The 11,991-nt window shown below is 38.1% G+C and overlaps 1 protein-coding gene across 1 annotated transcript; it reads left to right on the top strand.

Annotated features, from left to right (window-relative positions):
• The first annotated feature begins 233 nt into the window (after nt 1-233).
• LOC109206048 (F-box/FBD/LRR-repeat protein At1g13570-like) lies at nt 234-3,159 on the top strand. The gene is made up of 4 exons (XM_019368817.1): nt 234-1,046; nt 1,143-1,307; nt 1,411-1,677; nt 3,022-3,159. Exons 1-4 carry the CDS (start codon nt 234-236, stop codon nt 3,157-3,159), a joined length of 1,383 nt encoding a protein of 460 aa, XP_019224362.1.
• Nucleotides 3,160-11,991: the final 8,832 nt, after the last annotated feature.

The raw sequence follows: 11,991 nt of genomic DNA, 5'->3' as shown, positions 1-11,991 counted from the left end.
TATACATTGAAATTCTAAATGAGGGCTGTATACATATCTACCTTGGGATTGTTTAATCGATACCCCCAAAATTTCTCTTTTGGAGTTGATCCGCCCATGGTCTTTTGGCGCTCCATCTTCAAAATTTCAACAGGTTTCTTGCTTCTTCCTCTTCTTCTTTTTCCGTAATCGTAATCTTAACTTTCGTTTATCCTACTCTTCATCGTTTTGCCTATAATCATAAGCCTAATATGATGGCTCCAGTCGGAAGAAAAAATTGCATTAGAACTTTACCTTTGGATATACTAGGCAACCTTCCTGATGATGTTATTGATCATATTCTTATACGGATGCCTTTACAAGATGCTGTTAGAACAAGCATCTTATCAAGGAAATGGAGATATACTTGGTGTAGAATTCCACAACTAACTCTTGATCGAACCCTTTGGAAAATGCACCAACCTGCTTACTTTGAGACTATAATCCGCCATATTTTGAACCATCATCGAGGACCTGTTAAACACTTTACCCTCTTAATTCCGTATTCGGAGCAATTTTCTTATTTTATACAGTTGTTAGGGTTTCTCATTGAAAATGGTATTGAACATCTCAATATTAAATTTTCGTATAGGACGACACCATACAAATTGCCTGCTTTATTTTTCAAATGTGTGCTTTTGAGGCACCTATCTCTTGAAGATTGTTCAATAAACCATCCGACAGCCTACCCAGGATTTGATAGGTTACTTTGCCTTAAGCTATACATTGTTACAATCAAGTACACATTATTTGGAACCTTAATCTCTCAGTGCCCGTTGCTCGAGCAATTGGTGCTTCTGCTCTTAGATAATCAGTCTGGTGTCATTTTTATTGATGCCCCCAAATTGAAGTCCCTTGACTTCACAGGCAGAGTATGGGCTATCAGTTTAAGAAATGTTCCTCTTCTGGCACAAGTATCGTTTGCTTTTAGGGGAGGCTTAGTCCTGGAAGCAATACCTGACTATACTAGAGTTCTTGAGTCTTTATCTGCGGTGGAGCATCTCCATTTGGATAACCATAGCCTCAAGGTAAATGTGCTTCATAACTTCAGTCTAGTGCTTTTTCATAGATGGATTATATTTTGGTCTATGTGCCATCATTTTTATTTGGGATGTTCTTTCTAGTTAATGGCTGCAGGTGCAGGAGATGTACCGACTAATCTCCCCTTTCTTGTTGGCTGTGTCAAAAATCTTTACCTTTCTGGTCTTTATCTCGGTGAATTGTATTACGTTTCCTGTGCTTTGTCTTTGATGAAAAGCTTCCCATGTTTAGAACATATGGAAATCAAGGTTACTCTATTACTTAATCATTTGGTTATATTCTTATTCTCATTCCATAGTGACTTCTTAGGTGCTGAAATCATTTGGTGTTTTTTTTAAAATTATTTCGTAGGTGGAATCTTGTTGTGTACCTATGGCACGTGATAACATTGATTTGGAAGCAAGTTTTGTAGAAACAACATTCATCAACCTCAGAAAAATTGTGATTAGGAGGCTTCGAGGGATAAGTCCTCACATGCAACTGTTGAAACTTCTTGTGGCAAAGTCTCCGGCTCTTGCGAAAATCACAATCGAGGTGTTGACGAATGTAGATTATAAAGTTCTCAGATCAGCAATTGAGAATTTTGAATTTAGGTGTACATCACCTGTTGCTGAATTTGTATTGAAATATTAGTATAATTGTGGTTTTTTAAACAATTCTGGAAAATTGCATTTTTGGACAAATTCTGGTACATGGCATGGTTTGATTGCGTGTTTTGACAATCCTGCTATGCCATGTTTTGACAATTATGTTACATGGCGTGTTTTGACAATCATGCTATGCCATGTTTAATACAATTATGTTTGTTGGCTAGTTTTAATTTTCTTATGTTTCGTGATGTGAATCTTTCATAATGCCATGTGTGTTTGTTAACATGACTGCTTAATGCTTCAGCTTGAAGTCACTAAGCATGGTATTGTTAAAATGTCATTAATGCTTAAGCTTGAAGCTTAAAACGGAAATATCTATGTGCTCTAATTGTGCTTCTGAAGATGAGTTGATCCTTGGCCTAGTAAGAAGATGAGGTTTTACTAGAATCCTCTACTAGATCCTTGGCCTAGTAAGAAATGCATGATGCATTTGTTACTGTAACTAAGATAGTGATCAAGTTTAATTTCCTACTTTTGCAGTAGACCATGTTGAGATCATTAATGAATTTGTCATTTTTATTCTCAAACAAAGTTCAAAAATGTGATAAAAGTATATGGAGTAACAAAATATCCATAATTTTATATTTAACATTAGGCACACAAATGATAACAGTTTTTAAAAGATATAGTTAAAGGATATTCTTTTCAAATTCATGCAAAATCAATAGATCAAATTCTTATGTAAAATTGAATGATCTTTTAACCTTAATAACAAGCACTCATTCTTGTATTCTTTAATTTAATATTTATGTACAAAAAATAAGTACATATTATATTCTTTAATTCAATATCTAATTCTAGAAATATTTAATAGTCCATTCCCAACCACACACAACTTTTAAACCCTAACTCTTACCAAAACCCTTGAACCAAACAATCCCCATCCGACGAAGATATGAATCCATCTTTTGAAGTTCATACATAACGCAAGATTATATGGTAAATGAGCTCTTTTTTTCATTTAAAATTCTATTTTTTTTAATGCTTGTGATTTCGACTTGGTTTTTGAAGAGGGGCACATATGGGTTTTGAAGAGGGGCACATCTGGTTTCAACCAAAAAAAATTGAGTTTCAACCAAATCCAGTTTGAAACAAACAGATCTGGTTGTAATAAAATATCAAACAAACTGTTTCTTTAATTTTTTTTAATTAATCTCTCAACCAACCAAGTATACATTAAAAAAATTGAGTTTCAACCAAATCCAGTTTGAAACAAACAGATCTGGTTGTAAGCGGAGATGGTTCTTTTTTTTTCTCTCAAATCCAGTTTGAAATAAACAAATCTCTCAATTTTTTTTCTTTTTGTTTGCAGCATATTCCAAAATATTTTTACGAATACCTTCCTGAATCACATAGCACAGCGGTTCTTCACTATGATGGCGAGCCTTGGTTTATGGAAATTAACATAGGTAGCGGAGATGGTCCAAAGACGGTTGGAAATATTTTGTGATGAATAATTACATCAAGCGAGGTTGGTTAATTAACTTTGAGTTGGTCGAAATTATAGAATTCTGTGTTATCTTCCAATTGCACGTGACATGCCGAGGAACTCTCCAAGATCCCGTTGAAATTAACTAGTTATGTTTAATCTTCCCAGTTTGTGTTGTTTTTAACTTTTCTTAGCCTTTTTTTTATGTAATATGTACTTTTATTTTCCAGTTTGGTTATTATGTAATGTGTATTTTGATTTCGGACTCTTTTGATTTTCCAGTTATCAAATTGGTATATCACTTGGTATCATTTCATTGCCCTAACTACAAACCCTAACTATATAGTTGGAATGTGAATAGTTTTTAGTTCAAAAAAGGGTTGGTAACCGAAATAATAAATGCAAGTCAACTAACACCAAATTTTCCCTGAAATAAATGCAATTCAACTAACATCATTAATTACGACAATTCAAACAAAACCAGATAGTGTGGCCAAAAATAGGTTGTTTTTTTCACTGACAGAAAATCAGGATGTTTGATACTGGCTTGGCCCCTATAAATATGGTCACATACTCAAACACTAAAGACCTAAAACACTCACAAACCCTAGTTTACTCTTCTACTAGCAGTGACGACATATCTTACTCTTCTACTTCCAGTGATATTGAAGAAGAGATTCCTCCAACTTTTGAAGTGATTATGACTGATTCATGCACTTAAAATTCAACCTAATTCTACCTACACACTACTAAAACGGTTGGGAATAATAAATGCTTCATAGTAACTAAATGTGAGTATTTTAGTTCTTAGTTTGAACTGATTATAATGTTATGAAGTCTTTCACTTCTAATCACATTTTCTTAGTGTAGTCCGATAAAATGAAGTAAGAATAAAATGAAGAAATATTTAACAATGATAATTATTATCTCACACGTTTAAATTATTACAAAACAACGTCAAAAAATTAAAAAAAATCTATATCAAATCAAATTAAATAAGATTCAAACTTAAATCATCTCAAACTAAACGGTCAAGTCTTCTATCTCCCAGTCTGCTTCATCGTTAAGATCAGACAAGCTACTGTGTGCTTGTACTGTTGCATCATCTTGCTGTATAGAGTAAATAACACTAATAAGCAATGTATTTTTCGGAAAAAATATAATAATAATTTGTTATACTTTACCTCAATTCCTTCCGCTAGCCCAGTATTTTCACCACCTCTACCACGACCTCTACCACGGCCTCTACCACCACCTCTACCACCACTTCCACCACCACCTCTGCCAAAACCTCTGCCAACACCTCTACCACCACGTCTACCACCACCTCTACCCCTCCTATTACCTTTAACTCCACTTCCACCAGCCGTTTGTGAACTTCTAAAGTATGAATCAATTCGCCCTCTATATCTATTCAACTTTGGACGTCCACGAGAAGCTACGTATCTAGGATCTATTATATTTCTTCCTTCACCATCACCCTCACCCTCACCCTCACCCCTACCCTCACCCACACCCTCACCCACACCATCATGTGTATCTTCAAATTCCCAATCTGGAATTATCATTTGATCATCATCCCAATTCAAAAGGTCATGCTCCAATCTGTTCAAATGATACTTAATATATCGCCTCATCACTTTAGTGTCCAATGCTATATCACAAACCCGTTCAAAATGCTTTAATAGTTCCCTGTACATCATGTATTCAGAAGTCATACATGGGTAACCTCCAAGAAAGAAACGTTTCAAGTGCGGACGAACAACATCTTTTCTCCACCTTCTCAATATATACCTCTCATTAACGTTATTAATCCTCTTATGAGACAACACCTTAAGTATATGGCAGCATAGAATACCTCTTGTTTCAAACCACTTGCAGCTGCAACTTAGATATTCGCCAATAGGTGTATATTCAACCGCGAATACAAATGGATCTCTAGTGTTAAAACTCCTGAACGAATAATCTGAGATAATGTAATTCTCCACCCCTGCTGTTGCTTGATGGTCTTCAGGGGAGCTGATTTCACAGTGGTACAGTTTCCTTAACTATACTTGAAAAAATTCAAACACTTCACGAGTATAACATGTTTGAAATTTTTCCTTCCATGCAAATTCAGATAAACATTTTGGTTCAAAGCACCTTGACCTATATTCAGCTTCCAATTCTTTCTCGAACTTAGCTCTTATGCTAACTCATACTGCTGAACAAATAGCTTCAAAGTGCTTTGCCGGTTGATGAATCCGTCAAAGAAAGCATGCATTCCTTCACTTTTTTGTGTGGACAACATCCCAGCCCAAAAGTGGTCATTTAGGTATACCGGAACCCATTTCTCCTTCTCCAAATAAAGCTTATAAAACCAATCCCTTTCCTCTAAGTTATATTTGTCAATAAAATCATTCCATCGTCTCTCAAACTCAACAACGTTAATGCTATCAAGGACTAAAGCCTTAAATTATACCTTTGCAATCTTACCATCAAGAACTCCGCTTAACTTCGTAGGCAACTTTGCGAATATGTGCCATATACAATATCTATGTATTGTATTTGGCATCATAGCACTGATGGCAGCCTTTATACTATCACATTGGTCACTCATGATAGCTAATGGATGAACATTGTTTAGAGCCCCAAGCCATGTAGATAGCACCATTTTGTAACTTGTTATATCCTCACTAGACATAAGAGCACATCCCAAAAGTATGGACTGCCTATGCTGATTGACACCAACAAATGAAGCAAATGGCATATTGTATCGATTCACAAGGTATGTGGTATCAAGGCATATTACATCATGGAACTCCTCATATGCAACCTTAGAATGTGAATGAACCCATACGACATCACGAAGTCGACCAAAACTATCCACATCTACGGAGTAGTAAAATTCCCTATCTTTTTGCTGCATGTCACTGAAGAACTTGAGTAATGATTGTGCATCCCCTTCTTGCAACTGAAGCTTTCTACTCTTCAAGATATAATTTCTACAGTCCTTTGGTGTACAACCCAGATTTTCGGGGCCACCAGCAAGTACTTCAGCGACTCTTATATTTTTTGAGGGTCTTAAGCCAGCAATATCTTTGGCTGCAAGAGTTCTCTTAAGAGACTTGTTAAGCGATCTGTGTCCAGCCATCAATCGCGATAGTGCTGGTTCCAATTGATGATTATGTTTTTTTTACCACCTTTGAAACACGCCATGAACCATTCTCCTCCAAAATTCCATTTATTCTAGCACGGCAGTTCTTCCTCTTGGTAACATGCTTATTCCTTGGTTTCCTAGACCTATCACAACCATATTGCACATACCTAACAATATCACCACCTTTTTTGTTGGACGTTCTTTTGACAATGCAAAACCCCGATAATCTTGCATGTTCTTTGTAAAAATCAAACAGAACATCCTTACTACTGAACCGCATCCCAGTAATTGGACCAATTATAAGATCTTCTTCATTGAACTCATTAGGCATTTCCTTGTCCTCTCCAACTTCTCCCTCTTCCTCTAAATAATGGCCGTCGTAATCATCATCATCATCATCAGCAGCAGCAGCAGCAGCAGCAACATTGTCAACAGGTTTTCTCCATCATTGAAGTTGCTGTCTGAATCAATGTCGATCGATTCATCTTCATTCATCAAACTGTCGTCCGAATTCAACCCTAATGATATGTGTAATGCATTCCTTAGTTGATCCGACCTAGTTTCTAAACTGTTATTCGGGTTTAATGGGTCCAAACTAGTTTCTCGGTTAGTATTCATGTTTAGGTTAAGGGAAGTGTGGTGAATTATGTGTTTAATGAAAGCTATCTTAACATAAGTATATGGTATGATATATACATAATAGACCTTTGATCTTCCCATCCGTATAAATTGCATTTAATTAAAAAAAAAATACTTAATTGTGTTTAACAAAAATACGTAATTATATTTTTATAAAAACGTAATTGAGCGTATATACGAAGGCTGCCATCCGTATATACGAAGGCTTTTTATCTTCCCATGCTGAGAGAATGATGATTTATGGGATTAATGTTTTGGAATAATCAAAAGTTATTAACTAATTTTGGAGGGAAAAAAGGGCCATTAAGCCAAACGAAAAAACAAGGGCATTACTGGCATTTCACGGGTGTGGTCATTTTTGGGCCACGCTGAGTTTGGCCGAATAGCAGCACTCTTTTAGGTTATCTAATTTATTCATTTATATTAAGATTACATATTAAGATTACGACGCCTGAATCTCAAGACATCTTTCAATATTAAGATGTGCTATTAAGATCTAAATAATGATGGTAGTTGCAAGTGATGGTTAACAATGATGCTTGATAGTGCTAGTGTGACACCCTAGGCGAATCTCACGGAAGACATGCTGAGTATATAAGTAGTAAGACCTTAGACCCTAGTGACGAGTTTTAAAGCCGTGCGGACTTAGGCTCAAAACAGATAATATCACTAGTGGGCTGGACATATGGTATCAGAGTCACTCCGCGTGCAACCGTGAATGGTGGTGGGGCAAACTTCTAGGCAGGTACATATGGTATCAGAGTCACTCCGCGTGCATATAAGTAGACATGCCTTACACCATAATGACACGTTTTAAAACCGTACGGGCCTAGGCCCAAAACGGATAATATCACTAGTGGGCTGGCTGTTACACATTTGGCGGTGATGGTTGATGATTGTGGTGGAGAATAGTGATAGCTAATGGAATTCTTTTGTTTATATCCTCTTTTCATTATCTTTATGCCTTCTAATATTTTATGAAGATACTAACTCAATTGCTTGTATTCCAAACAGATGCTTGGTTTAGGCTTGGGCTCTGACTATCCTAATTCTGATCAATACACAGTGGTGATGGTTCAAGTTATAGGTAAACAAAAAGGGTATGAGTTCAACATGTTTTCATCAGAGGACTCGGCAAGTTTTGAATATTTCTTCAGTAAACCTGCTTACTTGCATCATACTTTGTATTGGCTAATGGCTGATGGTTGTGTTCTCGCCTTTGATACAAAGAAGAAAAGTGCTAGAATTCTTTACAACTCTCTTCAGGTCATTAAGCATCTTCGAAATGGTAATCTTTTTTTCTTTTTCTTTTTTTATGTTATGAAAGCTAATGCATCATATTAAAACAAGAAGGCAGTCCAGTGCACAAGGCATCCCGCGTTCATGTAGGATTTAGGTAAAAGCTGGACCCAAGGGATGTGACGCAGACAACCTAACCTAATGCATCATATTACATATAGAGATAACCAATGGCGATGTCAGGAATTTCACTAAGATTTTCACTATTTAATATTTGACTTTACACTATGTGGGATTATACTAGGTATGTTGTTGTTGTTGTTGTAATATTTGACTTTACACAGTATAATTGTAACATCCCAGCCTACTAGTGATATTGTTTACTCATTTAAGCAGAATCTCTCCCATATTTTGTCGATATGGTTCGCCTAGGGTGTCACATACACCCCCTTAGAGACTTAGCGTCATCGCTGAGGTTTGCCCCACCATCGTTCAAGGTTGCACGCGGAGAGGCTATGATACCATATTGTCAAGCTACGCCACCTCGAGCCCAAAACGGATAACACGTGCCGTGGGCTTGAGTTGTGACAATAATTTCGTGACGAAGGGTACTCAAATATCTTTGCTGATCAGATAACTTCTTGTAAAATTCTGATTTCATTGTTATTTTCTAATATCATGATTAATATAATAAATAGTAATTTTGTTAAAATTTCAGGAGATGATATGTGATGACCCGACCCGTCGTCACGTGAGTTACCGCCCCTTTTTCCCCATGTTATGCTTCTTCATGTTTCATTATTAGTATTTGATGTGTTAGAGTTGGTTTGGAGTGGTTTTGATAAGAAATGAGACACTTAGTCTCTTTTAAGAAGGCTTAAGTTGGAAAAGTCAACCGGATGTTGACTTTTGTGTTAGAGGGCTCGGATTTGAATTCCGATAATTTGGTTAGCTTCGGGGATGATTTGTGACTTAGGAGTGTAATCAAAAGTGATTTTGGAGGTCCGGAGTAGAATTAGGCTTGAATTGGTGAAGTTAGTATTTTTGCGAATTCCGGTTGACAGGTGAGATTTTGATCCGAGGGTCGGAATGGAATTCCGAGAGTTGCAGTAGCTTTGTTAGGTGATTTGGGATGTGTGTGCAAAATTTCAGGTCATTCGGATGGTTTTAGTGTTGTTAGAAGTGTTTTGATGATTGGAGCAAGTTTGAATAAGGTATTGGATCATGTTTGTATTCTTAGTTGAGGTCCCGAGGGCCTCGGGGTGATTTCGGAAGGCTAACGGGAAGCTTTGAACTTAAAGAGATTGCAGAATTTGCTGCTTCTGGTATTTTCGCTTCTGTGGAAATGGGACCGCAGAAGCGGTACCGCAGAAGCGATTCAAGAACCGCAGAAGCGACAGTAGTCGCAGGTGCGAAGATGCCAACCGCATCTGCGGAGTCGCAGATGCGACAAAAGGACCGCAGATGCAGAATTTTGGACAATAAGTGAGATTCCGCAGAAGCGGTAGTCGCAAAAGCGACAAAGGACCGCAGAAGCGGAAACAACTGATCAGTAGTGGGTTTTAATCCCTTCGCGAAATTTTACAGAAAACATATTTTTAACTTCGGACTTGGGGTGTTCTTGAGCGATTTTGAAGAGGAAATTCAAGGACTTCAATCAGGTAAGCATTCTTGGACTTAGAACACAATTTTATCATGCAAATACATGGAATTACACTGAAAACTCAAGGACTTAAGGTAAAAAATGGTGGTTTAGGGCTTGAGACCTAAAAGAACAAAAATGGGAATTTGAGGGGTCATTTGGACTCCGATTTTGGTGTTCTTTATATGTATAGACTCGTGGCGAGATAAGGAATTCGGTGATGTAAAATTTATAATTTTTCGAGAAGTGGGCCCGGGGCTCGGGTTTTGCCAACTTCGTGATTTTCGATATTTTTCGAGTCTTTTTGATTGGGTTATATTCCCTTAGCATATTGTGACGTACTCGTTGTGGTTTTGGTCAGATTCGACGCACGAAGAGGTAAATTCGAAAGGCAAGGGCATAGCAAGCTAGGACCTTGGCCGGCTTGAGGTTAGTAATAAATGTAAATGCTGTGTTGATGGTTTGAAACCCCGAATTTGCACAATGTAGTGCTAAGTGAGGTGACTTGCACGTCGGATAACGGGCATGGGGTAGAGCACCGTCGGGGATTGTGACTTGGTCCGTCCCGCTTGATAAAATTACTACCTAATTGATTGTAGTTTTGTGATATCCTTATAAAAATGGATTAATTGTCATATTTGGGCTTCGTGCCAACTACTTGAACCCTTCAAGGATTATTTTTACTGGTTTCTTACCATATTTCTAGATATTGAACTCAGTCCTGGTGTTTAATACTGTGTTTGAAATCTCAGCCATTTTCTTAAATTAGAAATTAAGTTAATATTTTTAAATGAAGTTTGGGTTGAATATTTTTATACAATTGTGTGATTTTTGGACTGAGTATGGGATCGGGCTGCACGCCGCAGCAGTATTATAATGATATTGATATGAGGCCAAGGGCCTGTTTGATGCCACGAGATGGCTTATTATTGCGTTTGGGCCGTAAGGGGCCCCTCCCGGAGTCTGCACACCCCCATTGAACGCCGTCGACGTTAAATAAATGGAGCGGGCTGCACGGCCGCAGCGGGGTACTGGAGGTACCGGTTTATGTGTTGCATTGCATATTTAATTGTCATTTATTTCTTCATCTGTTCTGATGTTTATTCTAACTGTATTGCTATTTAATAGTGTTTTTAGCTTTACTTTGTGTTTATTTAGGATTTCTTATCCTCAGACCTTATTTATATTTATTACTTTCTGAGTTGGAAGTACTCACAATACTCCCTGCACCTTGTGTGCAGATCCAGGTACACCAAAGGGTGATTGAGGGCTAGTTAGCTGAGCAGTAGTTATCTGGGAGTGTCGAGGTAGCTGCATGGCGTTCGCAGCCTTGATCTATCCCTTCTATCTTTTATTATTTTATTCGTATTATTTTCCTAGTCGGACTTGTAATAGGTGAATAATCTGCTTCTAGAGGCCCATGTTCGTGACATCAGATTTTGTGGGCTATTTAGTATTTTATTTTGGGATTTACGAATGTTAGAGATTATATCAGAATTTTCGTACTAAATTGGTACTATAGTAGTGAACATTTATTTATTTAATTATATTATTTGGCTAAAGTTGCGTAAATGGTCGGGCTTGCCTAGCAATGTATTGGGCGTCATCACGACCGGGGTTTGGGTCGTGACAAGGTGGTATCAGAGCCTAGGTTACTTGGTCTCGCGAATCATGAGCCAGTTTAGTAGAGTCTCGCGGATCGTACGGAGACGTCTGTACTTATCCTCGAGAGGCTGCAGAACCTTTAGGAAATACTCCATATTCTTGAAACTCTTGTCGTGCGGCTTTGTTGAACTGTGAACTAAATCTTTGTTATTCTATTCTCTCACAGATGGTGAGAACACGAGCTACCGAACGTGACGGACGACCACCAGTGCCACCTACTGAGGCCGCCAGAGGCTGTGGGCCCGGTCGTGGCAGGGGTAGAGTAGCCGGGACAGTACATGCTAATCCTATGGTTGCCCCAGCTCAGGATCAGGCTCCAGCAGTGGAGACTCCAGCAGCACCTGCTCAGGTACCAGTTGTGCCTATTGTGATTCCGGGTCTTCAGGAGACCTTGGCACAGATCTTGACGGTCTGTACTGGTTTGGCTCAAGTAGTTTCAGCCACCACAACAGCAGCAGCTACTTCACAGACCAGGGGAGGCAATCAGACCCCCGATGCTCGCACACCTACGCAGGGAGTGCAGGGGCTA

Source organism: Nicotiana attenuata, unplaced genomic scaffold (assembly GCF_001879085.1).
Source record: "Nicotiana attenuata strain UT unplaced genomic scaffold, NIATTr2, whole genome shotgun sequence".
NCBI lineage: Eukaryota > Viridiplantae > Streptophyta > Magnoliopsida > Solanales > Solanaceae > Nicotiana > Nicotiana attenuata.
The sequence above is the reverse complement of the archived record's forward strand: the minus strand, read 5'-3'. Positions and strand labels throughout refer to the sequence as shown.

Coding starts and splice junctions, on each gene's coding strand:
- LOC109206048 (XM_019368817.1), top strand. CDS start 234: ATGGCTCCAGTCGGAAGAAAAAATTGCATTAGAACTTTACCTTTGGAT. Junction 1,047..1,142: donor TGGATAACCATAGCCTCAAG/GTAAATGTGCTT, acceptor TGTTCTTTCTAG/TTAATGGCTGCAGGTGCAGG. Junction 1,308..1,410: donor TAGAACATATGGAAATCAAG/GTTACTCTATTA, acceptor ATTATTTCGTAG/GTGGAATCTTGTTGTGTACC.